General features: G+C 44.7%; 1 protein-coding gene across 1 annotated transcript in view; it reads right to left on the bottom strand.

Annotated features, from left to right (window-relative positions):
- Positions 1-1,432: 1,432 nt before the first annotated feature.
- Positions 1,433-27,208, bottom strand: part of PPM1F (protein phosphatase, Mg2+/Mn2+ dependent 1F) — a 40,792-nt gene continuing 15,016 nt past the window's right edge. The window contains exons 2-7 of the mRNA XM_056859072.1: positions 15,286-15,416; positions 13,026-13,225; positions 9,387-9,575; positions 7,767-7,910; positions 6,193-6,286; positions 1,433-1,800 (exon numbers count right to left, since the gene is read on the bottom strand). Of these exons, the coding sequence (XP_056715050.1) occupies positions 1,433-1,800; positions 6,193-6,286; positions 7,767-7,910; positions 9,387-9,575; positions 13,026-13,225; positions 15,286-15,416 (1,126 nt within the window). The remainder of the gene's footprint in view (positions 1,801-6,192; positions 6,287-7,766; positions 7,911-9,386; positions 9,576-13,025; positions 13,226-15,285; positions 15,417-27,208) is intronic.

Raw genomic sequence — 27,208 nt, 5'->3', positions numbered from 1 at the left:
AGAAAGCTGTACGCACCATGTCTTTTTCAGAAAGATGGAGAACGGAAATGTTCCGGAACCATACTCAATTGTTGCATACATCAAAATAGGAACAGCTTAAGTGCCTAAATGAATATAACAACACATGCTCCACACTTATAGGAAAAAGAAGCCCTTTTCCATCCTTGTCAGAATGGTGTATGGCACTTGAGAACGGCCTGTTAAAAACAACAACAGCAAAAACCAGAGAAAATAACCTCCTATGTACATCTAAATCCTGATTTAAATTAAGCTTTCTGCAAAATACAATGCTTAAAAAAAAAAAAAAAAGTCTCCAAACATCAAATGTTGCAACCACAGAAAACAGTATAAAAATAACCAAATACTTAATTTTATAAACAGTTCACTCTGGGATGACAGGAACAAAAGTTTCCATCCCTCCTCCTAACTGGATGACAGAAGGAAATACTAAAACTCTGAAAAGCCATGACTTGTTATTTTGCAGATTCGAGAGAATGAATGAATGATACTTGTTCAGGAATTTCATTTAGTGGACCAGCGGCAGCCCTCTGCATTTCCATTGCCGCCATGAAGCTAGCGATGTTTACGGGCAATTGTGCGCCCATACAGGAGTCGCCCAGGTTGTGAGTTTGGCGTCTTAGTGGATTATTTGTTGCCGACGTTTTAAATTTAAATCTCTTTTCCCTTAAGCTTCACAAATGCGTTATTTGCTTTCTTTCTTTGGTATGCAGTGAAGCAAGGGGAGGGCTTTGGCTCGTGTTATAGACAAGAGCATAGGAGCCCCCTCTCCAACACTTTAACACTGAATCTGTACGCAGGAATTAGCAAGTCTTTGGTGATGGCAATGGTAGCTTATTCACAGACATTATAATAACTAAGCAGCTAAACGCAATCCTCTTTAAGTGCTATTCCAAATGATCCCAAAGAGTCCCAAGTATTCATCTATAGCTTATATACTCTTTGCCACCTCCCAAGACATTGGAGCCAGGCTCAGAGCTACAACCAGAGTAGTAAAAGCCCAAAGTGCCAACCTATCAATGCTCTCGAGGTCTAGTTTCCAGCTTTACCACTTTAGACTACAGCAGGAAAGCTCATATGGTCGACAGCTCCACCATACAAGTTTCCTCATTCCGAGAAAAGTAGCATATCAGGGAGACAGCTAGGCTGGAATCCTTTCCCCTGATGTGTTAATTTTCTATGGGGGTGGGGGAAAGAAGAAGAGGTGTGTGGAGGAACTGAATCCTTATTGGCACTGAAGCCGCACAATCCAGGTGTGGGTTTGTTGATCTAAGTTGTGTAAATGTGGCCACTTGGGCAAATGGAGTTGGGCCATTTTGTCCACTGCTCAGTAGTCTTTGTCGCCGGTGGTAAGGGGTCTGTTTCACTTGCACGCATTTGGATGTGACACTTTGAGCGGATGTGGTTGTGGTTCCTAGCCTGTCATTTCAGAGCTGAAAAAGTTAAAGGGCGAGTCTGCTGCACAATCCTCAGCAGAGCAGCTTTTGGGGTCTCTGAGGCAGTCAGCCAAGACACGCTGGGGCTCCCTCAAAAACACCACCAGGACAGTGATGTTGTCGCTGGAGCCGCTCTCTTTTGCCGCAGCCACCAGCCTCTCAGCAGCCTTGAGGCCGTCCCCGTGGCTTTGGGTTAAGTGCTCCAGGACGAGGTCCACCACCTCAAAGGGTCTGATGGCGTCAAAGAACCCGTCACAGGCCAGGAGCACGTAATCTTCAGTGCCCGTCAACTCAAATGACGCACTGTCTGCACAGCCGGAGATGTAAGGCTTCTGTAACAAGTCACCTGAGAAACGGAAGTGAAAGAAGAGATGTCAACATTCACCTGTGGTATCTGCTTTCTGACCACCCACCTTAAAGGTAAAGGTCCCCTGTGCAAACACCCGGTCACTCCTGACCCATGGGGTGACATCACATCCCAACGTTTACTAGGCAGACTTTGTTTACGGGGAGGTTTGCCAGTGCCTTCCCCAGTCATCTTTGCTTTCTGACCACCCACCTTACTTCATCTTAAGTAAAGGAAGGGCTTGGGAACAAGTATCAGAAGAAGAGATAATTCATACCATAGTATTACCCGTTACTATGTATGGGTGTGAAAGTTGGACAATGAAGAAAGCTGACAGGAAGAAAGTAGATTCCTTTGAAATGAAGTGTTGGGAGGAGAGTGTAATGGATACCATGGACTGCCAAAAAAGACAAATACATGGGTTCTAGATCAAATCAAGCCTGAACTCTCCCTAGAAGCTAAAATGACTAAACTGAAGTTATCATACTTTGGTCACATTATGAGAAGACAAGAGTCACTGGAAAAAACAATCATGTTAGGAAAAGTGGAAGGCAGCAGGAAAGGAGGAAGACGCAGCATGAGATGGATTGATTCAATCAAGAAAGCCACAGACCTCAGTCTGCAAGACCTGAGCAAGGCTGTTAACCACAGGATGTTTTGGAGGTCATTAGTTCATAGGGATGCCATAAGCCAGAACCAACTTGACAGCACTTAACACTCACTAGAACAAAAATCTCTCAAAATTCCATTGGGGGCAGGAGGTGTGTTTAAGTGACAGATTTAATGCTAAAAGCATCAGAAGGATGCTCAAAAAGCTGCCAAAGGAGTCTCACTGAGAAGGCGTACAGAAATATTTTATTTTAAATAAATAAATAGGAACCTTTAAAGGTTTCCCTTAAATTCCTCAAATTCTTAGCTCAGAAAACAGCACCCAGATTTCCCCTTGAATTTTGCTTTCGTCAAATTTGGTGGGCCACCTAGGAGGCCGTGGGCAAAACCCACTCTTGCCAGGTCTTTTAGCTTCCCTCAACATTCCTTGGACGTTCTACCCAACCAAGATCTTCCACATTCACCTTGGATTTATGAGGTATATTTAGAAACGGTAACATTCATGAGTAATATACACCCCCTCCTAGGGACCTCTGTTGGGTCTTTGGGAATCTCAAATTTATTTTTCAAGTTCTAAAACCCATAAGGCCAGAATGCGTATGACCCAAAACATTAAAGATAGGCCTACTTTCACCCCCATCATGTCTAAAGTGGGATCACAAATGTTGATTTTAATGTGCAGAAGTTGCACACACCAGAGATCAGCACTGTTCATAACTGTGAAGATGCTGTTTATGTGCATACAATTTGTGTATGTGTAGGGTGCAGTGCACATATTTGGGCAAATGCACAGTGGGGTGTGGGGACAGCATACTTGGTCACAAACAGGGTGAGGTTGGTCCCACTTAAAAGGTAAAGGTCCCCTGCACAAGCACCAGGTCATTCCTGACCCATGGGGTGACGTCACATCCCAACGTTTACTAGGCAGACTTTGTTTACGAGGTGGTTTTCCAGTGCCTTCCCCAGTCATCTTCCCTTTACCCCCAGCAAGCTGGGTACTCATTTTACCAACCTCGGAAGGATGGAAGGCTGAGTCAACCTTGAGCCGGCTACCTGAAACCAGCTTCCATTGGGATCGAACTCCGGTCGTGAGCAGAGCTTGGACTGCAGTACTACAGTTTACCACTCTGTGCCACGGGGCTCCTTGGTCCCACTTAGGGCTGCCAAACTCCAGGTGGCATCTGGAGATCTCCCACTACTACACCTGATCTCCAGACTACAGAGATCAGTTCCCCTGGAGAAAATGGCTGCTGTGAAGCTTAGATTCTATGGTATTATATCCTGTGAGGTCCTTCCCCTTCATGCTGCCTCTCTCAAGTGTTCAATACATAAAAAATATCACATTTTTAAATTGTACCCTTCCTCTGAAGAGCCCAGGGCCACACAAATGGTTTTCTCTTCCTATGTTTTACTCTCCCAACGACCCTGCAAGTTAGGGAGAGAGAAGGGGGGGACAGGCTGGCCTAGGGTCACCCAGTGAGCTTAATGGCTGAGTGGAGATTTGATCCTGGTTCTCCCTGGTCTTAAATTGACAACTATAAATCAGTGGTTCCCAAACTATTCGGGCCACCGCCCTCTTGGATCCACAAACTCAACCCCAGCACCCCCTACCCTATCCTATAAAAGGCATTATTCAAAATAGGGATTTGCATGATTCACTAAAGAAGATAATAACAATAAAATTTCAAAACAGTAACAATTAAATACAAATCTATTCAAAATCAAATTAAAACTTTTTTAGTTGAAATTTATTCAACAAAACCGATGAACTTGATCCAATGGTACCAACTCTTCAAAGTCAGGGAAAAAAATTCTGATAGTTTCCACCAAATTTGCCAGCATGGTGCCATAGTTTGATCTACTGTAAATTAGTGAAGAATTGGTTTTTATATGCCGACTTTCTCTACCACTTAAGGGAGACTCAAACCGGCTTATAATCACCTTCCCCTCCCCACAACAGACACCCTGTGAGGTAGGTGGAGCTGAGAGAGCTCTAAGACAGCTGTGACTAGCCCAAGGTTACCCAGCTGGCTTTGTGGGGAAACAAATCCAGTTCACCAGATTAGCCTCCGCTGTTCGTGTGGAGGAGTGGGGAATCAAACCCGGTTCTCTCCAGATCAGACTCCACCGCTCCAAACCACCGCTCTTAACCACCACAACTCGTTGAAGGGGCCCACCTCTAGCGCCCCCTGCTGCCCTCTTGCCTCTTAGTGCCCCCCTAGGTAATCCCACCGTCCCCCCAGGGGGTGGTACTGCCCTCTTTGGGAACCACTGCTCTAACTCGTTACGTCTCATTGGGTCTCACTAAAGGCATATTTAAATATTCTAACAGGCAACGGAACAGCAGCCCATCAGCACCAATTTCAGATATTAACATACACCTGGGCCATTCAAGGATGCAGAATTGTATTATCAGAGATGCTCCAAGGAAGGAACTGAAAAGGCTCTCCTCTTCAACTTGTGCTGACAGGTGCATGGCTGCTATGGCAATGTGTGCCGCACAGCACCACTATCAATGTAGCAACAAAAACGGCAGCAGCCGAGCCCAAGGTTAGCAAATGCTGCCATCTCTGTTAATAAGAAAAATCAATGGCTTTATGCAAATCTGGGGGAGGCGTGTAGGCTTCATCCCATTCATTTCGGATTTCCCCAGAAGCCAGCTGATGCCAAACAGATATTTTCCTTAATTTGGACATAAGAACGGCCATGCTGGATCAGACCAAGGCCCATCAAGTCCAGCAGTCTGTTGACACAGTGGCCAACCAGGGGCGTCTAGGAAGCCCACAAACAAGACAACTGCAGCAGCATTATCCTGCCTGTGTTCCAAAGCACCTAATATAATAGGCCTGCTCCTCTGATCCTGCAGAGAATAGGTAAGCATCATGACTAGTATCCATTTTAACTAGTAGCCATGGATAGCCCTCTCCTCCATGAACATGTCCACTCCCCTCTTAAAGGCTTCCAAGTTGGTAGCCATCACCACATCCTGGGGCAGGGAGTTCCACAATTGAACTATGCATTGTGTGAAGAACTACTTCCTTTTATCTGTTTTGAATCTCTCACTCTCCAGCTTCAGCAGATGACCCCGTGTTCTAGATTTATGAGAGGGAGAAAAGCTTCTCCCTGTCCATTTGCATAGCAGTCCAGCACTGTTACTCCAGTCTAAGCCCACTGAAATTAGTGGGCTTAGAATAACTTTGCACAGGGTTGCACTTTTCAACATGCTTGTATTTGTGGATACTCAACTCTGGAGGACTTGACTCACTACATCCTATTTTGCCCATTGTATGCAAGCCCCAGGGCTAAATTTTTGGCAGGAATATTATCTGGTATTAATACACTTTTAGATGCAGACAAAAATTATATTTCTATTATCAGATATTGATGCATATGCATCATATCGAGTCTCTTTGTTTGCTCTTGCAGCAAAGAAAACAAGGTCTAACGTGGTATCGGAATAAGCAGCTACTTTTCTTTTACATTGAAATGTTTTAGTATATCATTATTTAATATTATACTTGCTAATCTATTGTATTTGTATTTTATTTGTTTGTTTTAGCAAATTGTGATGGCCAATGGCTATATACAATAAAATGTTCATTCATTCACTTTTTAGTACTGAATTGTATGGAGTTAAGACTGTGTTTTGGCTTAGTTTCCTACACTAAATTGCAAAATGTGGGGTGGTGGAAACACACCTGAGTCACAGTAGACATGCTAGCACTGTTCCATCAAAGGGATCATTCTACGACAGACTGAGCAGCTTCAAGAATCTTAGCTTACCAATCGCTCTGGAGACAGCCAGGGTCCCATTGACACGCCAGCAGTCCATATAGGTGACACAGCCCCCTAAGGCTTCGATCCGTTGTCTCTCATCCTATAATCAATCAATAAAAATCTCATCAAGCCACTGCTGTGGAGAGTGGAAAAAGCCAGGAGGGGCCAAAGTGCCTGAGCCCCAAAGAACTAAGCAGATCTCTGCCAAATCCTACTCTGGACTACTCGGTGGGACTTTACTCCCAGGGGATGTAATTCTCTCTAGTTTACCCCACAGGGCTATTGTGAGGATAAAATAGTGAACTCTTTTGGAAGATGGGCAAGATCACCATCTAATCTAATCAGTAGTCCTTCAGTTTTATAGAGCAAACAGGAGCCACATGTGCTAAGTCAGCTGTAATATGGCTATTGTTTAAAAGAGTTGTTGATTATATATTATATACGTTGATTATATACAGAAAAATATGTATATAATATATGGGGGCGTCATTTTGTCCTCTTGCCCCTCTTAAAAAAACAAATGTACCGTATATACTCGCGTATAAGCCGAGTTTTTCAGCACCAAAAATGGGCTGAAAAAGCCGGCCTCGGCTTATACGCGGATCAATACGGGGGGAGGGAGGGAGGAGGGAGGGGGGAAACTTACCGCCGCCGCCGCCGGGCCCGTGCCGCTTCCAGCCGCCGGGAGGGGCCTTGGGCAGCCTCCTGCAGCCGCAGGATGGCTGCCAAAGGCCCCCCCGCCGCCATTTTTCCCGGGTGGGAGGGGCCTTGGGCAGCCTCCTGCAGCCGCAGGATGGCTGCCCAAGGCCCCCCCGCCGCCATTTTTTCGGGCGGGAGGGGCCTTGGGCAGCCTCCTGCAGCCGCAGGAAGGCTGCCCCGGCCCTTCCCGCCCCCGCCGCCTTTTTTCCCGGGCGGGAGGGGCCTTGGGCAGCCATCCTGCGGCTGCAGGAGGCTGCCCAAGGCCCCCCCCGCCCCTGCCGCCATTTTTTTCAGGCGGGAGGGGCCTTGGGCAGCCTCCTGCAGCCGCAGGAAGGCTGCCCCGGCCCTTCCCGCCCCCGCCGCCATTTTTCCCGGGTGGGAGGGGCCTTGGGCAGCCATCCTGCGGCTGCAGGAGGCTGCCAAAGGCCCCCCCCCCGCCGCCATTTTTTTCGGGCGGGAGGGGCCTTCGGCAGCCATCCTGCGGCTGCAGGAGGCTGCCAAAGGCCCCCCCCCGCCGCCATTTTTTTCGGGCGGGAGGGGCCTTCGGCAGCCTCCTGCAGCCGCAGGAAGGCTGCTCCGGGTCCCCCTGGGCCGCGCCACCGCCGGACCCTCGCCGCTGGAGAGCCCTGTCAGGTAAGCCTGCGGGGGGGGGGGGGGAGGGGTTATAAGCCGACCCTCGGCTTATACGCGGGTGCCTAATTTTTCCCCATTTTTGGGGAGAAATTAGGCACCTCGGCTTATACGCGGGTCAGCTTATACATGGGTATATACGGTAGATCTGGCTCTGCATATATGGAGACAGGATACAAAATCGTCAGATAAATAAGCATCAAAATCCATTAAAAAGACCTGTGGCAGGGAGACGAAGGAGCCATAGTTACCTCTCTCTCTGGCTTATGAGGCTCCATCAGGGTTACAGCTTTCCCCTGTTGCACCAGCATGACCTGGGAGTCTCCCAGCCAAGCGATGTGCAGCTTGTTCCCCACAATCAAGGCAGCCACACCGGTGCTCCCACTGCGCAGTTTCTGTGGAGCAGAAAGGGAAGAACGGGCCTTAAAACTTGCTTGAATATGTGAAGCGTAACTGCGGAGGGGGAAACTGGTGCTTGTTATTGCACCAGGCACCAATCAGGTGCCAGAGACGTTCCATTAGGGATGCAGAAAAAGAACTGGGGCAAATTCACGCACTGCAATCAGCTCTATCTGGTCATTCAAAGTATCCATTAAGGAATAAAACTCAAGCGGTTGTTGTTAGATCCGAGTCCAGTAGCACTTCAGAGACCAACAAGGTTTTTGGGGTATGAGCTTTCGGGAGTCAAAGCTCCCTTTGTCAGATACGAAGAGAACTTTAACTGTCGGAAGCTCATACCCCGAAAATCTTGTTGGTCTCTGAGGTGCTGCTGAACTCGGATCTAACAACAACTGGTTTGAGTTTTATTCCTTTACGGATACTTTGAATGATCAAATTTAATCTTTTATTACAAATCTGACAGTGTGACCCTCGCGCTAACACTCCAATGCTAACCTCATCTACTCAAAATGATAAAACATATTGGTGCCGCCTGCACCAGCGCCACAATTTTAACTCCAGAAGGAGAGAGTTAGGCCCATGATTTACTCTGAGAACCATTGGAAAAAACCCATAGAAATCCATGCAGAAAATTTACTGGATTTCCCCCTGTGGTCCATCTTCTGGAGGGAAACACTCTTCTTCCCAGAAATGATCAGCTCTTACTTTTGGAAAATTCAAGTAATTTAGCCATCAAATAAGTGTTTTTGCTTTGTGTTCTTATTATGAGTATAAAGGGATCCAAATAGCAACCCACTAATTTTGCAACTGCTCCACGTTATCTCCACATAGGTAGTTTTGTAGGGCAGAAGACATGTGGACTATGTATGTCCAAACGTTAGGATTGTGCTCCTACATTGTCTAAGGGCTTTTCTGTTTGTTGTGTTGTCTTCTTCAGGAAATAATCACAAAATCAATTGAAACCACTGACTTAAGTTGGTCTTCTTTCCCTGCTTGAAGATATTGGTGGAACAAGAGCAATTATTGTGCTTGTATCTCATCCTCCTGAGAAACAAAGAAGGGATCAATTGAGGCATACAAACCCCAGATTTCGGCAATTGTGTTTCTCCTAATTCTTGGCTTGCATACTATATCTTGTCAACACTCCCTTCCCAGTCTGAATTTAAGTGAAGAGTGAACACTATTTTATCAGCCTGGGTACAAACAGATGGTTACTCTTCTGGAAAGGCCCAGTTATAGAGCTATGCTGACCTGAATTAAAATATTCATTTCCTCAGATCCGTGGACAGAGCTTCATAGGATAATGTGTATTATGTGAACCAATAAAATATTTTATATGGGATATTCAGCAAATTAACAGAAGTGAAGATGCTACAAAAGAGTTATTGTCTGGGGATGCACTTACCCCTCCCCCTCCCCCAGCATGCAAATAATTGTTCAAAAGTACGGTTTACTTGCTTCTAACCACTCACCTCCCTTCTGGCTTTAGAAAGGAACATTTCATCTGTTTTCTGGAATGAGTCTTTCAAGGCTTCTGCAGGGTTTTTCACAATCTCATTGTGATGTGCGATGTTGAAATGCAAATGAGTTGCTGCATAGTTAGCGGCATCCACTCCACCATGACCATCAAACACAGCAAAGTATGCTCTCTCCACACCATCCTTTCGACAGCACATGTCAAGAGATGAGAGAGACTCCTTGAACATATGAAATTGCCCTAAGCTCACTATCATCTGTTCTGACTGGCAGTGGTTCTGCAGGATCTTCAGCAGAGACAGGACTTCCCCAGTTCTCTACCGACGGGTCTTTCAACTGGAGATGCCAGAGATCAAACTTTGGACTTTCTGCATGCATTACATGAGCTCTACTACTGAGCGTGGACCTATACCAGTCTTATTACTTTCAAATAGCTTTGTACTTGATGAGCATATGAAGCAGCCTTCTCCTCAGTCAACCCCCATAAGCTTTGACCGGCGGCTGGTCTGCAAGGTCATAGGCCAGTCGAGTCCAGTAGCATCTTGAAGACCAGCAAGATTTCCAGTGTATAAGCTTTTGAGAGTGTGAATGTTTTGACTCTCGAAAGGTTAGACCCTGGAAATCTTGTTGGTTTTTAAGGTGCTGCTGGACTCAAATCTTGCTCTTCTACTGCAGACCAGCATGGCTACCCACCTGAAACTAAGGTCATAGGCAAAGATCTTTGCTAACACCTGCAACCTGAGATCTGTGGGATTGAATTAGTGCCAAAAAAGCCTCCAGTTTTACTGGATGAAACACAAATGGAACAAAATTGGCATGTGTAAATGCAGCTGTGATTGTATCAGATCATCCCTAGTGGCTGGGAATGCAGGGGCATGAGCCTGCTCACTGATTTTTCAGCCCTGTACCCTTAATCTATTAAAGCTGTATTTTCCAAAAACCGCAATGGCTAGGGGAAAAAACGCAAGTAGTACATAATATACAATAATTGGGGATTTGCATCACTGAACTACTCGCCTACCACATACAACTGTTTTTCCACATCAGCAACTGCAAAAATGAATGTTAACTGACACCCCGCTTCACACGTTTTTTGTTTAACACGGCTGCAAAAGAACCGCTTGCAAGGAACTGGCTCCTGCTCTTTTCAGCAACTATCAATGTTCATTTACTGTTCCAATTCCCTCATTTTCATAAAGAAAAAAGCCTGAAATTAACACAGGGGCACAACTATTTCCTCTTGTGTGTGTGTTAAATGCTGTCAAGTCACCTTCCGACTCATGGTGACCCTATAAATCAAAGTCCTCCAAAATGTCCTATCTTTGACAGCCTTGCTCAGATCTTGCAAACTGAGGGCTGTGGCTTCCTTTATTGAGTCAATCCATCTCTTGTTGGGTCTTCCTCTTTGCCCCAGTTTAGTCATTTTAGCTTCTAGGGTCAGTTCAGGCTTGATTTGATCTATAACCCACTGATTTTTTTTTTTTTTTTTTGGTGGTCCAGGGCATCCATAGCACTCTCCTCCAACACCACATTTCAAAGGAATCTACTTCAATGTCCAGCTTTCACACCCATACATAGTAATAGGGAATACGATGGCATGAATTAACTTAATCTTGGTGACCAGTGACACATCCTTACACTTCAGAATCTTTTCTAGCTCCTTCATGGCTGCCTCTTGCCTGTGTTATATTTCCCTGCCAAAGGTCCCAACAGATGAGAGAAACTGCAAGGTCTACTTATGTATTGATTCTACAGCATATTCTTTGCAGATCTTAGAAATTTAATATGATTCAGGCTTTCTTTCCCACATTTGCCTGGATGAGCTGGCTTAGTTAAACCCACTCCACCCTGACCTGACAAAGGAAGCCGTCATGGAACTCCCCATTGGGAAGCTTCAGACTTCTATAGTCCCACCCCATGGTAACAGTGAATTGAGCAACAGGGCCTGAGATGGCTACTTAAAGCCAATTGGAAGCTGCAAAGTAAGAACATAAGAAAAGCCATGCTGGATCAGACCAAGGCCCATCAAGTCCAGCAGACTGTTCACACAGTGGCCAACCAGGTGCCTCTAGGAAGCCCACAAATAAGACAACTGCAGTAAGGCTTGGTTATTAACTATTCGATATTGGCTCAAACTGTATTTTAGAACTGAGCGTGGTTCCCTTTTATCACTGTTATTAAAAGAACTTCACAATACCTCCTGGGACTGTATAATTTTGACCAAAATAAGATCTATCGGAGTTTCCTTGGAAGATTTGGCTCCAACTACTGAAGCCCACATTTTTAAAATTATTAAACAACGTTTCTTAGATATGGAGCTTCAAAAGATGCACCCAATCCAACCTCATGTTTGCTCTTCAGCAATGTTGGGTCTTATGAATAAAATTGACAGTATCCCCCACTACTTTTATAATCTGGATATCCCTATCCTCCGTAGAGCATTCTCTCTTGCTAGGGTCAATGCTTTTTCATTAAGGATGCTGTATGGAAGGTACCACCAAATCCCAATACAGGAACGGATTTGTCCCTGTGGTTCCAACTCCCTGGATACAATTGAACATATACTGTCTGACTGTTCTATATACGAAACATCCCGTGGGAAATGGTTAAAAACTTGGTTATATTCAAAATATCACCTGTCTAATAAAGTAAAATGTCAATTTTTATTGAATTATTCAGTACTGGAGATTACTGAGGATGTTGCCAATTTTCTAGTGGATGTGATGAAAGTGCAAAAACTTGCAAGCTCTGATATTTGATTATATTGTTCTTTGTTTTATTTCACCGATTTTAAGTTTTATGATCCCTTTTTGTAACAATTGTAATAATTATTATGCCATTAAAGGTTTATGATGATGATGATGACAACTGCAGCAGCATTATCCTGCCTGTGGTCCACAGAACCTAATGTAATAGGCATGCTCCCCTGATATTGGAGAGAAAAGGTATGCGTCATGACTAGTATCCATTTTGACTAGTAGCCGTGAATACCCCTCTCCTCCATGAAAATGTCCATTCCCCTCTTAAAGCCTTCCAAGTTGGTAGCCATCTCCACATAAGAATATAAGAAAGGCCATGAGGGATCAGACCAAGGTCCATCAAGCCCAGCAGTCTGTTCACACAATGGCCATCCAGGCACCTCTAGGAAGCCCACAAACAAGGCAACTGCAGCAGCATTATCTTGCCTGTATTCCACAGCACCTAATATAACAGGCATGCTCCTCTGATCCTGGAGAGAACAGGTATGCATCATGACTAGTATCCATTTTGACCAGTAGCCGTGAATACCCCTCTCCCCCGTGAACATGTCCACTCCCCTCTTAAAGCCTTCCAAGTTGGCAGCCTTCAACACCATCCTGGGGCAGGGAGTTCCACCATTTAACTATGCATTGTGTGAAGAAATACTTCCTTTTATCAGTTTTGAATCCCTCACCCTCCAGCTTCAGCAGATGACCCCACATTCTGGCATTACAAGAGAAAAGCGGAGGGAAACGCGGCCGAATGGAAAAGGAAAGGCATCTGCTGCAGCTTGCTGATTTACTCTCTCTCTCCACTGGTGAGTAGCAAGAGCAGTTTTGGTGGGAGTGGCATCCGTCGGTGCCTATTTCAGCCCTGGAAACAAACAGAACCCTTACCGTCATGCCAAAGAGCTGATTAAATTCTGGAAGGGAAATGTGCCTGTCCTCCATCTTCCGGCGGGAATTGCGTGTCGCATGGGTGGAGATCTGGAGGTAGCGGTCAAGAGGCTTCAGTGGCGGTAGCTGCTTCTGCCATTTGCAACACACATCCCAGAGCTTGTTAAAGAAACGGTGCTGCAAAGGGCCTCCATCAAGCACTAGCACACAAAAAATAATAACTTTGAAGCAAACTTTGGAATAATTGCACCATTTGCTCTCCCCGCCCCCACCACTTCCCGCTACCTGAAGCTTTCCTTACTGGCTTATTTACTTAAGATGGTGTCATATTTTATTCTTAATAAGTTTTGTATCTGTTTGCTGTCACTTATGTACACAGAGCTTTTACACAAGCAAAAAAAAAAAAAAGGCAGGTTCTGCCCCCAAGGAGTTTAGACATGACATTTCAACAAATGAGACAAGAAAGGAGGATGGAACGAAGAAAGGGGAATGTAAAAAAAGAGTGCTCTGATCCAGACTCACGCAACGTCACCAAAATGCCTTCTTCTGATAATCAGGACTGCAATCAGTCTTCTTCCCTTCTTCCCCTCTCCATTCCAGCCTTTGTCCCAATCTTCACTGACAACCTTTTCTATGCTTCACTTCTCATTTTCTTTTCCCTCCTGCCCCCCTTCATCTGTACATATTATAACACATCTCGACTTTTGAGCCATACTCTCCCCACTCTTTTCCTTCTACCATTTACTACTGCCTGGCTTCTGATTTCTTAAAACTCACCTCTTCTAAAACTCTCCCCAACCCCCAAGAAGCATTTTTCCTCACTTCCTGTTCAACTAGATCAGTTTTTTCCTGAACCTGTGATAGCTGAGGAATATTTTCTTTTCCCAAATTGGGGCTTACTTTCTGGAGTGCTTCAAGCTTATCCAACTCATTGATAGTGTTGTTTCCACACCTTTACACCAGCAGCCTCTTTCTTCTCAAGTTCCATTTTAATTCCTTCAATTGGCCTTCAAATGTTCTAAAGCATGGGTGTCCAACACGGTGCCCATGGGCACCGTGGCACCTGCCAACATTTTTCCTGGCACCTGCCAATTGGTTTTAGAAAGTGGGCATGGCCAGGTGGGGCTTCTACCCAGCAGGGCTTATGACTGGCTGTGCAGATTGAAATAAGGTTATTTCTAGCAGCAGCTGTTACCACAGTGTTGGTTGTATTCTGTCTCCCCTCTTTTCTAGTATGTTTTTTAAAAAACCACTCCTCTTGTTCCCTGCATTTGGGCTTCTTCTGCAGGTGTGTGTAAATCTGCGTCTTGTGGCAGCACTCTTGTGGCTGCGCCCACCACCCTGAGTCAGAAATCCAAAGGTGCCCAGAGCCTCAAAAAGGTTGGGAAACCTTGGGTCTTCATCTTCTCCTTCTCACCTTCTTCATTCTTCCAGCACCTTGTGTAAACCCCAAAACTCACATCCACCACTCCCCAGAGGCACCCTTTCTCCCTTGCTGTTCCCCATAATCAAGAGCTCTTCAACACCCAGGTGGGATTGGACAGAGGAGTGAGAGAGGTGACCACACAGTTGTTCTGTGAGGGAGTCTCAGGCATAAGAGGCATCAAGAGGAAATGAGCATAGCCATTTAAAAGAGAAGTCTTGTTGGTAATGGAGGGTATGAGATGCGGGTGAGTGAAGTTCACATGCACGGATATAATAGGCAATACAGACAGAAAGATGAGGTATGGGGAGACCCCCAAGAGCTTTCAGAGTAAGAAAGAGAAATTTGTGCAGGTTGCAGAAAAGATATAGGAAGCCAGCATAATGATTTGAGGAGGGGGCAACCAGATTATGTGAGTGGCAAGAGGGGCAAATGATTTACCTGACCTATCACCTTGTCGTAGCTTCACTGACTCATTAAAAGCTGTGCTACCCACGCTGTTTCAGAAGGATGCTTACAGTTTCCTGGGCAGCAAACAACTTCCTGATTTGGAGAGACTAACATTGCTAAGCATACTTGCCAGCATTGCCTCACTGTTTCCTGCAGGTCTGTTGCAACAACTTCTCAGTTTTTATCAAGATTCAGTTTTGTTCCACAGATCTTGCACAAAGGAGCTGCCAAGTAATCGTAAAGTACAAAAGCAGTATTTCTAAACCTGCATCTTGCATCAAGACCCTAAACGATACAAGAGAGCTGAAGAGCCACCGGACTGTAATAAAAGTTTGGGTTCAGGATTCTTATATTGCAGGTTTTCCAGTGTAAGGGAAGTATACTCACAGAAAGATGTCCCAGGGTCTCCAGCTTCCTCTCCTTCCACGTGCTGCTTTTTAAAATCAGTAAGATCCATCTGCAGCAGATCATGGATTGCTGCGTAAATCAAAGATGCCGCAAGAAGAGGTGGCGCATTCCTGATAAGAAAAGGAAAAAATGCTTAAAAGGGGCTGCTTGGGGAAGGGAAGCCAAGGTGGGCAGTTTCAAAAATTTCACACACAAGTTCGTAAGGCACAGTTAAAAGGTGGCAGAGCTCCTTCTCAACACCGGAGTCCAACTGTGTCTGGATTGACACATACCTGACCATCAGCTCTGCATTAACTACATTTTATTGTCACTGGATGTTCTATCTACTGACATTTAAGTTGCAGAAAGTCAACAATTTAACAGCAGAAGTGCTAGAGAAGTCCCCGCCAGTGCCAGTAACAGAACTTCACTGTGACTGTAGACAATATACAACCAGCAGCAGCACTGCATGTTATGAGTATTGGTATACACAAACCTGGAGTGAGCCAAGCCTCCAATCAGAATCTCATGAACCCCTTGGATGCAGTGCCAATCTGACCCTTTCTCAAGAATCCAGAGTTCTACTGTGTCAAAAACATGCAAGAACCCTAGTTAGAGCACTCATAACCAGGCCTTTACAGATGTTGTTGCTATACTGCACCCAAGTGGATTGCCACTGTTGGTACAGCCCCAGCTTGGAGTTGTACACGCCCTTACTACTATCCAGTCCACAAAGATCATTGTATCTGTGGTTTTCAAGCTGTGCTGTGCACCGGAATTCCTGGCTAGCTTATTAATTACTCTTCAGTGAGATTGGTAAGGGAAGACAAGCTCCCATAAAACCACTACTGTCCTTGCAATGGGCAGCCTGTTAGAAGCATACCAACAGCGATGGAGAGTCCAGTGAGCATCTACAATACTCCCTAGAATCTTCTGCAACCTTGACAATACAGAAAGGGTTCATCACAGTTGGAAGCATGGAAAACCACTGATCCATGTAGGCTCAGTTCACACATACAAATATTCAGTTACTGAGTTCACTATAAATTGGTACCTTACCTGTTTTACCTGTGCTGGTAATTGACCGTAATAAAGAATTGTCTTGTCTTGAGTTCACTATAAAGTATGGTCTAACTTTTTAAAACACACCAGTCAACTTGCAAGTGTGGTGGTATAAAGTGCTGTCAAGTCACAGCTGACATGGCGACCCCGTAAAGTTTTCAAGGCAAGACACATTTGGAGGTGGTTTGCCATTGCCTGCCTCCACGTGGGCTGAGAGTTCCGAGAGAACTGTGACTGGCCCAAGGTCACCAGCAGGCTTCATGTGGAGGAGTGGGGAATCAAACCCGGTTCCCCAGATTAGAATGCACCGCTCTGAACCACTATACTATGCTGGCTCTCTGAACTTGCAAGTGCCAGCCACCAAATATATTTTGATTTTTGTAAAAAGTTCAGCTGTGCTCATCACAAATATGAATAATGCCATCTTGGCATCAATGCGCAATTAACAAAAAAATGACGTGGTTCTTATGATGTGCCACTGGCTAAGTAAAGAGAAGCCTTTTCTTTAACATGTACACTTGGCATTATGTATGCATTTATTAATGCAGTCTCTGTGGAATAATGAAATACTGGAATGAAATCTGGTGTGCATATTTTACTGTAAATATCTCATCTGTTCTCTGATTCAGAAGGGGCTCAGCACAAAATCATATGCCTCATGTTTGACCTGCAGATCACTGTTTGTACTTGTTTTCAGAGAAATCAGGATTTATATATATAATGTACACCATATAATATTGCCTGCAAAAACTGAATTGTATAAAAGGAAACATGGATACATTTACATCATAATTCTCTGTTTGCATCCCAAACTTGAGATCAACCAGCACACCCATTTTAAGGGGGAGAGAAGGCAGATGCAATATATATTATATGGGGCCATCTGAAGTGATGATTCTAAAAATTGTACTGTACAATTAACTGGAAAAGATACAATTGTGTTAAGGTGCTTTATAATACCATTTTCAAGGTCATGGCTAAATTTTTCACACTACCCTTCCCATAATGTCTGCTTATTTCTGTGTTATATCTGTCCTGTTCTCCAAATAAAAAGGCAATGCCAAACAAAAAGGAATAAATAAGATTTTCATGACTGTTACTTATTTTAAATGCTGTTTGCTGCTGCTGTTTTCAAGTGATTTAATATTGCAAGGTGACAACAGTGAGGAAAATGGATTGCTCTCTAAATATGGCATAACACCAACATAGCCTAGACAATTTATCAATGTTCACACTCCTTCTAGACAGGATGACATTTGAGAACGGCTCCCGATGCATCCATACGAGACCACAGCTATTGATTAGCTGCAAATATCTTCATGGTTAGTCCCATTCATTGAGTCAAACCAAATTTCTCAACATTTTCTTTGTAACTGGAAGATAGTACACTCAGACATTTACAAAAATAAGAGGAACACAAGCAGCTCTGGGGTTGGATCCAACTTGCCTCTTGGCTGGTGAAAAAGGGAGGAGAGGGTCCCCTCTGAGCACCAGAAAGGATCACGGGACCAGCAGGGACAAAAAACATGTGGCATGGGGGCTGCAGTAAGAAGGGGAATGAGGCGTGGCTGTGCGAAAAAGCTGACTGGATTCAACCTCTGGTTTCTAAATTTGCACTTGGTACCCAAGTAAATCCTGGTGTTTTTGGAGTTTTCAACACAGACTGAAGGGAGGGGCTGTGGCTCAGTGGTAGAGCATCTGCTTGGCATGCAGAAGGTCCCAGGTTCAATCCCCGGCATCTCCAGTTCAAGGGACTAGGCAAATAGGTGATGCGAAAGACTTCTGCCTGAGACCCTGGAGAGCTGCTGCCGGTCTGAGTAGACAATACTGACAATGTGATGGACCAAGGGACTGATTCAGTATAAGGCAGCTTCATGTGTTCAAAAATCAAGATTGTTTCCTTTTGAAAATTCAGTAGGTTTGTAAAGGGGAAGGAAGCCCATCTCCCTAGCACTGCCTGATTAAAAATGGCTTGAAACACATCGCATGATTTAAACAAATGCATTTGTATATCTCTTTCCTCTGCAAGTCTGATGAGGTGTCCCTTTGTTCTTTCAGAAAAGGACTGCGCAACATATGATTAGTGTACCTGTCACTTGTGCTTAAAATCCATGTGTGAAAAAGTGTGCGGCTCAAACAAGTACCTATCTGCATGCACTCCTGAATGACAAGATGGTTATCAACACAAACGAAGGTAAAGACATATCTATTACTATTTGTTATCCAAAGCTAAAAATAGTAACAATATTATACCTACAACAAATCACACAGACAACTTTGTAGAATTCAGGATTCATACTAGCTGAGCAGATTTTCACAATCCATTATTAGCATATACTTTACAAGTCAGAGAATCACACTTCCATTCCTCCTAGTTTCACAGCTGAACTCATCTCAGTTTTCCCCAGCTTCTGGAAAACTGACCTTATAAATACCATATTTTGAATATCACTGCTAATACCTTTAGCCAGCTATACACAATAAACAACATTATTTTGACATTTTGTAGTTATTTTGGGCTGTGCTGGGAGCAAAAATGCACCAGATGGAAAATAGGCCCCTAAAGCGTATTTATGTGAATTACAGCCCGTTCCTGAAGGGGGGGCAGTGAAGCTCCTCAGGAGCCGGCGTGAACCTGCACTGGTGCGTAGGTGCCACCTTATCACAGAATAAGGTGGCATCTACGCTGATGCGGGGGCAAACACGCCAGCATCCAGAAGCCACAGGCCCCCACTGCCAGTGCAGCCACACTGGCAGAGTTTTCCCGAAAGGAAAAGCCCACGCCGGCGTGTGTGTGTCCATGGGGGCGGAACTGCCTTTGGGCAGCTTCCTAACCCCATTCACCCTGGGAACACCCCCGGCCACCGCGGATCTACCCCCTCCTTCAGGATTGTGCTCTTAACTCTAAATACTGTCACATACAGCTCTAAGCTCAATGCCTCATTAACAATCTATGCAGGACAATGATACTCCATTCTCACAGGCACTGGGAGGCAAACCACAGACAGCCTCCTGACCTTAAACAACTTCTCACCCACAGCAATATCCTTCCAAACATGGACATGGACTCTGGGACCAGAGCCTGCAACATACCAAAATGCCAGCTCTGCCCCCACATCCACTCTGGCAAAACAATAACTGGACCTAACACCACCAGCCGTACCATCTCAGGTTCGTTCACTTGTTCATCTTTCAGCATTATGCATGCCACCAAATGGCAGTTGTGCCCTTTAACTCTCTATATCAAACAAATAGGTCAGTTCCCACACAAAAGAATAAATGGACATAAATCTGACCTTAAAAAACGGCTACATTCAAAACCTAGTGGGGAGAACATTTTAATTTTCCAGGTCATTCCATTGCTGACCTAACAGTGGCATTCCTCAAACTAAAAGAAAATTAAAGGGGACATTATAAACGAGATTGCTGAACTTGATTACTTCACAAGTTCAGAACAATGGAACCCCCCCCAACAAATAGGGACACAGGATTCTTATCTCACTACAGATGCTAATTTTCTGCCCCCAAGAATGTCTCCTCTGCTCTAATGAAACTGATTACAATATTCATTGTACTTTTGCATCCTTTGCAATACACCTCCCACCTTCTGACTGAGAGGGGGTTATTGCATTATGTATTCCCAGCGATGTATTAAGAGTTTGAAACTGTTTAAAAAACACTGTTCACACTTTTGGGGTTACCGCAGTATGTATTCCCAGCGATGTATTAAGAGTTTGAAAATGTTATAAAAAACATTGCTTTAAAAGGGTTTTTGGATGCCATGGCTAAAAAATGGTTGGAAGACATCTTCACAGGTAAAGGGGCCAAACTATGGGGGTTACCGCATTACATATTCCCACCGATGTATTAAGAATTTGAAAATGTTATAAAAAATACTGTTCGCACTTTGTTTGGCCCCTTTAGCTGTGAAGATATCTTCCAACCATTTTTTAGCCGTGGCATCCAAAAACCCTTTTAAAGTGATGCTTTTTATAACTTTTTCAAACTCTTAATACATCGCTGGGAATACATAATGCTGTAACCCCAAAAGTGCGAACAGCATTTTTTATAAAAGTTTCAAACTCTTAATACATCGCTGGGAATACATAGAAAGTGCGAACAGTATTTTTTATAACATTTTCAAACTCTTAATACATCGCTGGGAATACATAATGCGGTAACCCCCATAAAGACTGAGATCTCCATTCCTACTTGTGTTTCAGGAACGGAGCATTTGACTCTCAAAAGATTATACCCTGAAATTCTTGATGGTGCTACTGGACTTGAATTCTAACTGCTCCACTGCAGACCAACACGGCTACCCTCTGAAACGCTATTTATTTTAGGATTCACACACATGTCCTCCCCTGTTTTCATTGTCCCTCCCCACTCACCGAAAGAAGGCCATTCCCAGTTCTCCGCTACATTTAAGCATTTCCTGTCATTCTCTCTTACGGAAAGCAACTCTGCAGCGGAACTGTGATGGCGACCCGGCATCCGTATTCCTTTCAGAATTTCCTTCAACGCACAATCAGTATGAGTAATACTTGGCTTCCTTTGAGGAAAAGCTGAGCACAAACAACACAAACAAAACAAAAAAGTCCCAAAGCCTTTCCGGATGATTTTGTTTTTAAAAGCTAGATTTTATTCATAATGGGGCATTTGTACTAGCTGGAAGCCAGCAGAAGAAACAGGATATTCTGTCAAGTACGGCTGGGTATATAGTCTTACTGCAGGAGGAATAGCCACGTTTGAGTTTGCTGTTTTCTTTTGAAGGAGGAAAATGTATATCATAGCCCTGGAAATGGGAGTGCGGCGAGTTTGAGGAACCAGTGTGGTGTGGTGGTTAAGAGTGGTGGTTTGGAGCGGTGGACTCTGACCTGGAGAACCGGGTTTGATTCCCCACTCCTCCACATGAGCGGTGGAGGCTAATCTGGTGAACTGGATTTGTTTCCCCACTCCTCCACATGAAGCCAGCTGGGTGACCTTGGGCTAGTCACACTCTCTCAGACCCACCTACCTCACAGGGTGTCTGTTGTGGGGAGGGAAAGGGAAGGTGATTGTAAGTCTGTTTGAGTCTCCCTTAAGTGGGTGAGAAGTTGGCATATAAAAACCAATTATTATTCTTCTACATAAAACGGGGTGGGGAGAGAAAGATATGAAATGACAGTGCATAGCTTCAGAGAGAGATAGCTGTTGCCTCAGAACATCAGCAAACAGTCCAGCAGGGGTCCACACCTCTTTTGAGCCTGTGGAGTGTGGACACATTTGTAATTCTGACACGGCACGGTGGGCACAGCAACAAAATGGCTGCTGCAGGAGGCAGAGCCAGCCACAAAATGATTGCCATGGCTTAACTTCAGTAACACAGTGCAGATCCTTCTGCTGTGGTGGCAGCTCCTGCCAAAGCAACATTTAAAAAAAAAAAATCTGCACAGACATTCAAATCTCCAATAGTCAATCAGAAGCCTTGCCGGGCGAAAGCCCTACCTAACCCCACCAACTTCCTAAAAACACTCGACGGGTGCCAGAAAAGGTTGTGGTGGTTGCCATGGAACCCATGGGCATCATACTGGGGACCCCTGGGCTATGGGGATTCTGAGTTCGCACAGCCAGGGCCAAATTATACCATTGTGCAGATCTGTGAATGAATCCCCAGTGCGGTTTTTGACCCTAAAAGGCAGCTTGGCCTTGATTCTGATTCCGTCTACAGCACTGGGGAAAGGGAGGTTTGACTCTTTCCCCCTCTACACTGCTTTCCCAATAGAGATAAACCCCAAGACTGCAATTAGCTTTGGTAGGAGGGAAAAAAGACAGACAAAAGACACTATGCCTGTCTTCTTTCCCTACCAGGGCTAATGGAAAACTTGGGAGGTTTTGATAGGAAAACTGTGTGTGTAGGAAGGGTTCCCCCCCACTCGCCCTGTGCTGGATACCACAGCCCCAGCTGTTCTTTAGGATCAAATACATGTTGGTGGATCAAAGCACAGACATCTACTGTAACAATTTGGTCCTAAATGTAGTTTGAGGTATGTGGGGGTGGGGAGATTTTCAGGTGCAGCCTGCTTGCAAAATGTATTTACTGGCAATACAATAAGAATCTACTTTACATCTTGCTCTCCACCATGGAAATAGACAATACCCTTAAGCTATGTTTACAAATATCAGATTTTTCCAGTCAGAACAAAGAAGAACCAGATTCAGAATTGGAGCAGGAATTCATAAGTCTCGGAACCCAGTCTGTTCTGTATCTATCTAGTAATTATAACTATTTGTAGTAACATCTGGGTTGGCCAACGAACAAAATGTTTATTAGCAGACATAAAATCAGTCTCTCCCACCATCAAGTAAACACAGCCAGCCTACAGACTGAGTAAGCGTACATTTACTCAGAAGTAAACCCCACTCTGAGATCAGTGGGACTTGCACCTAAGACTTGTCCACTAGGGATTGCAGCCAACATCTTCGTATGTAGGGATTTCAGGAAAGCCCTGGAACTCGCTTTACAAACTTAAGTACTGGACAAGCTCATGAGAATATCATACATGACATGCTTACCTGCCAAGGAAATATAAGGATGTGTCACATCTGGGAAAGGAAGATACAAATGGAATTGTTGGCTAGAACTCTAAATCCAAATGCCACTTCTATATCCTGTTTTGGGGGATGTTCCTGCTCTATGGAAACTTCCTGCAAAGTCCTTTTAGTAGATCTTATCACTGTGATTTGGCCTGAGGTCGCATTTTAGCATGATGAAGTAATGTTTTAATGTATACGCTGCAGCATGGCTTCTAAACCTCTTTGGGCCTACTTATTGGGGAAACGGCATTCATAAACATTTTTAAATAAAACAAACATTCAGCTCAGGTCTGTTGGTAGTATGCCAACACAAATCTGGCTCAGCCATCATCACTCTTTCTAGTGCCCACAGGGCCTGAGTAATCATACCTGCATCACATTCAGACATACACGCAAGCTACATGCATAAGCCGCTTACAAGCAAAACAGCCTTGGCTACTTACCGTGAAGGCTTCTTCTGCTCAGAGGGACGAAGGGCATCTTCATTATGGGTGTTTCCTTTTCCTCTTATCTTGGGAGGCAGGAACCAAATATTTAAATTTTTCTGACCTCTGAGGGTAAACGCCCCCTTATGATCAGTTAAAGACTTTCCGAGCCTTATATATTTAAGATAGACTGAAGAAACATGTTAGTTATAATTCTATACAAGAAATAAGTTCCTAATAAACATTAACGATGAACCTTTAGGATAACTATAAGTCATGAACCAACAAACAGCGTTTAACTTGAATTGAATGTCAACTGGAAGTTAGATGTAACCATGATTACCTGTAATTTTATTTTATTTGTTTTATTTATATTTTACTGACGTCTGGGCGGGCAAGATGCCCTTCGTCCCTCTGAGCAGAAGAAGCCTTCACGGTAAGTAGCCAAGGCTGTTTCTCGCTCAGAGGGAGAAGGGCATCTTCATTATGGGACATACAAGAGCTGTCCCCCGCCCTTGGGAGGGTTAGACGTCCTGAAGTATACTTTACAGTACTCGTCTGCCTAAGTCGGCATCTGCTGACAAGTATAGATCTAATTTGTAGTGTCTCACAAATGTGGACACCGAGGACCAAGTTGCGGCCTTACATATCTCTTCCATAAAGCACGGCAGTCGAAGGCTGCTGAAGTAGCCGCACTTCTTCCCAAGTGGGCAGTAACGCCCGCAGGAGCAGGTAGGTTACTTATTCTATAAGCCTGTGTTATGTATAAGGTGATGGTCCTATTAATGGATGCCTTGGACATATGCTTGCCCTTGTCAGGTGGTGAGATATGAACGAATAAGGAGTCAGAGTTCCTAATAATTTTAGTAAGGTAAATGTAAACAGGTAGTGCCCTTCTTAGGTCTAGCTAGTGCCAGGCCTTCTCCTTAGGATTCTTGGGGTTAGTGCAGAAGATGTAAGCACTATGTCTTGCTCCCTGTGAAACTTGCAGCTACATTTTGTCCTATCTCAGTGATTGGTTCGAATGGTAGTTGTGTGAGTGCTGTCAAAGCTGTGTGCAGGCTCTAGTTGTGAACCTGTGTCTAACAGGAAGAGCTAAATAACTGACGCCCCTTAAAAAGGCTTTTATGTGATGGTGTTTGGTTAAGCGGTATCCAGATACCTTGGGTACTATGGTAGCTATAGATGCCAGTTGCCTTTGTAGAGTGCAGGTAGCTAGCCCTAAGCTCTGTCCCTCCTGGTGGCTTCCTTGTTGTCAATATGGTAGTGACGGCCACCGGGCTATAACCTAGGGCTATAAGTCATCTCCTTTCAGTGCCCATGCGGTCAGTTTGTACCACCCTGGATTGGGATGGCATATTGGGTCTTGTAGAGGGAGATCTTGTCTGTCTGGAAGTCTCCAATGGTTCTGTATGGACATCTGAATTATAGATGGGAACCACGGTCGTCGCAGCCAATATGGAGCTATGAATCTGACTGATGCTTTTTGAAGTCGTACCTTTCTCAATACCCTTGGAGGGAGGGGGGAAACCCGTACAGTAGGTCGTGTGGCCCTGGTGACATTAAGAGGCCCATTTGTTCCGCCCCCTGTTGACGGTACATGGAATAGTACCTTGGCAGCTGGTGGATGATGCTGGATGCAAACAGATGAATCTGTGGTGTGCCGAATCTCTGAGTAATAAGTTGAAAGACCTCTGGATGTAGAGACCATTCTGCCTCGCTGATGTCCTGTCTGCTGAGCCAGTCTGCTTGTATGCTGACTGTGCCCTGAATATGTTCCGCTGATTTTGATGAGAGGTTGGACTCGGCCCAAGGAAAAATGTAGTAGCTTCTGAGGATCGTCCTGATTTCTAGGGCACTGATGTGAAGATTTTGTTCTTGATGGTCCATGTTGCTTGAGCCATTGTCCCTTGAGTGTGGCTTCCCAACCTGATAGACACGCGTCCGTGAAGATTTGAATTGGTGTTGGACGGAGATACTAACTTCCTTTCATCAAAATTCTGAGACTGAAACCATCATACTAGTCTTGATCTGACTTCCTCGGTCAGGATGAGATTTCTGTCACTTCTTCCTTGGTATGTCTCTTTGGTACGGCCTTAAGAACCATTGAAGAGGTCTTGCTCGTAAGCGTGCCCCTTGAACTGCGGGAATGCATGCAGACATGTGACCCTTCAGTTTGGTCAGGGACATTAGAGAAGGCGACCGGGAATTAATCGCTTTCTTTGCTAGAGATGAAATGTTGTGGATTTTTGTCCACTGGAAGGTATAAGGAGTTTGTCAGTGTGTCTATGTCCATCCCCCATCTCTCTCAATCGTTGGGATGGAACTAAGTGGGTCTTTCTGAAGTTGATTATGAGCCGTGTTCTGTTAACCTCTTCAGAACTCTCTCTGAATGATCTATGCTCTGCTAGTTTGAGCTTGCGCAAATCAGAATGTCGTCTGAGAAGGGTGCATTCTCACGCCCTCCTTGCGCAGAGATGTGACTGGTGTGTCCAGAACTTTGGTGAATACTCGAGGAGGGGCGATGATAACCCGAATCGTAAGGCCCTGAATTGGAAGAGGTGTCCCTTGCACGGGAACCGAAGGAAACAACAATGTGCCGGGTGTATTAGAATGTAAGAAAATGCTTTTCCCTGAGGACCTGTGTGACTGACTTTAGTGTCTCCATCCTGAAGCGCTTTAATGGGATAATCTGTTCAGAAACTTGAGGTCTAGGATGGCTTTCCATCCGCCGCCTTTGTTGGGAACAGTAAAGAATACTGAATAGACTCCCAATATATGCTCTAATGGTGAGACTGGCTCCATCGCCTTGATGTCTAAGAGGCCTCTAAAGTTCTATGGTTTTTTTTTTTTTTTTTTTTTTGGGTGGGGGAATGTTGGAGATATTACTAGTCGATGTGAAGGAGTGTAAGAAAAACTCTATCTGATAGCCTTGTGAGATAATGTTTGTGACCCAGAGGCCTGGTTGGGAGGTGACCACTGACGGTGTAATAGGCTGAGCCTGCCTTCCACTGACTGGTGGCTGGCGTCACTGTTTGGTTGGGCGGTCGGGTTTATCCCCTTTATTGCCCTGGAAGGTGGAGGATTTTGGAGATTTATTGAATCGTCCTCCTTTACTAAAGGAGCTGCGATTCTGGTTCCGGTGGTTTCTAGGTTGATCAGGTATGTATCTTTGAAGTATGTGGTATGCACGAAAGGACATAGAGGGAGTGATCCCTTGGATTCCTTGTGTAGAAACTTGTCTTTGGTCTCCACTGATATGGGGACCAAATTGTCTCCAAGCAAGGTCTTTCCCTGATACAGGAAGCCCATAATAACCAATTTTGATCTATATACTCCGCTTGCCAGGGGCGTACCCAGAGAGCCTTTCTGGCAGCTGAGGCTGTGGCTAGTGTTCTAGCTGCATATGACATGTTATCTAAGGAGGAATCAGCTAGAAAGAATACCACTCTCGAAAACATGGATGACATGGTATCTAAGGTAGAATCAGCTGGAAGGATACCACTCTAAAAAAAAAAAAAAAAAAAAAAAAAATGGATGCCCTTCTGGCATCTGATGCTGCGGCTAGTGTCCTAGCTGCATATGGCATGGTATCGAAGTTCGAATCAGTTAGAAAGAATACCACTCTCAAAAAACATGGGTACTCCTGTAAAGGCGTTTCTTTCTTCCTGTGGAAAAAGTTGATATAACTTCCTAGTCCAAATTATTGCCGCTCTGTATACTAGGGCAGATGTGATAGAAGCGCTTGATAGTGAGTGCCAAGGCCTCTGAGCATTTATGCCTGCTAACTCTGCCTTCCTATCTGTAGGGTCCCTAATCATGGCAAGGCCATGTAACAAGGTTGAAGGAGTGAAGGC

Source organism: Euleptes europaea, chromosome 13 (assembly GCF_029931775.1).
Source record: "Euleptes europaea isolate rEulEur1 chromosome 13, rEulEur1.hap1, whole genome shotgun sequence".
Lineage (NCBI taxonomy): Eukaryota > Metazoa > Chordata > Lepidosauria > Squamata > Sphaerodactylidae > Euleptes > Euleptes europaea.
Note: the sequence above shows the minus strand (reverse complement) of the source record. Positions and strands in the feature narration are given on the sequence as shown.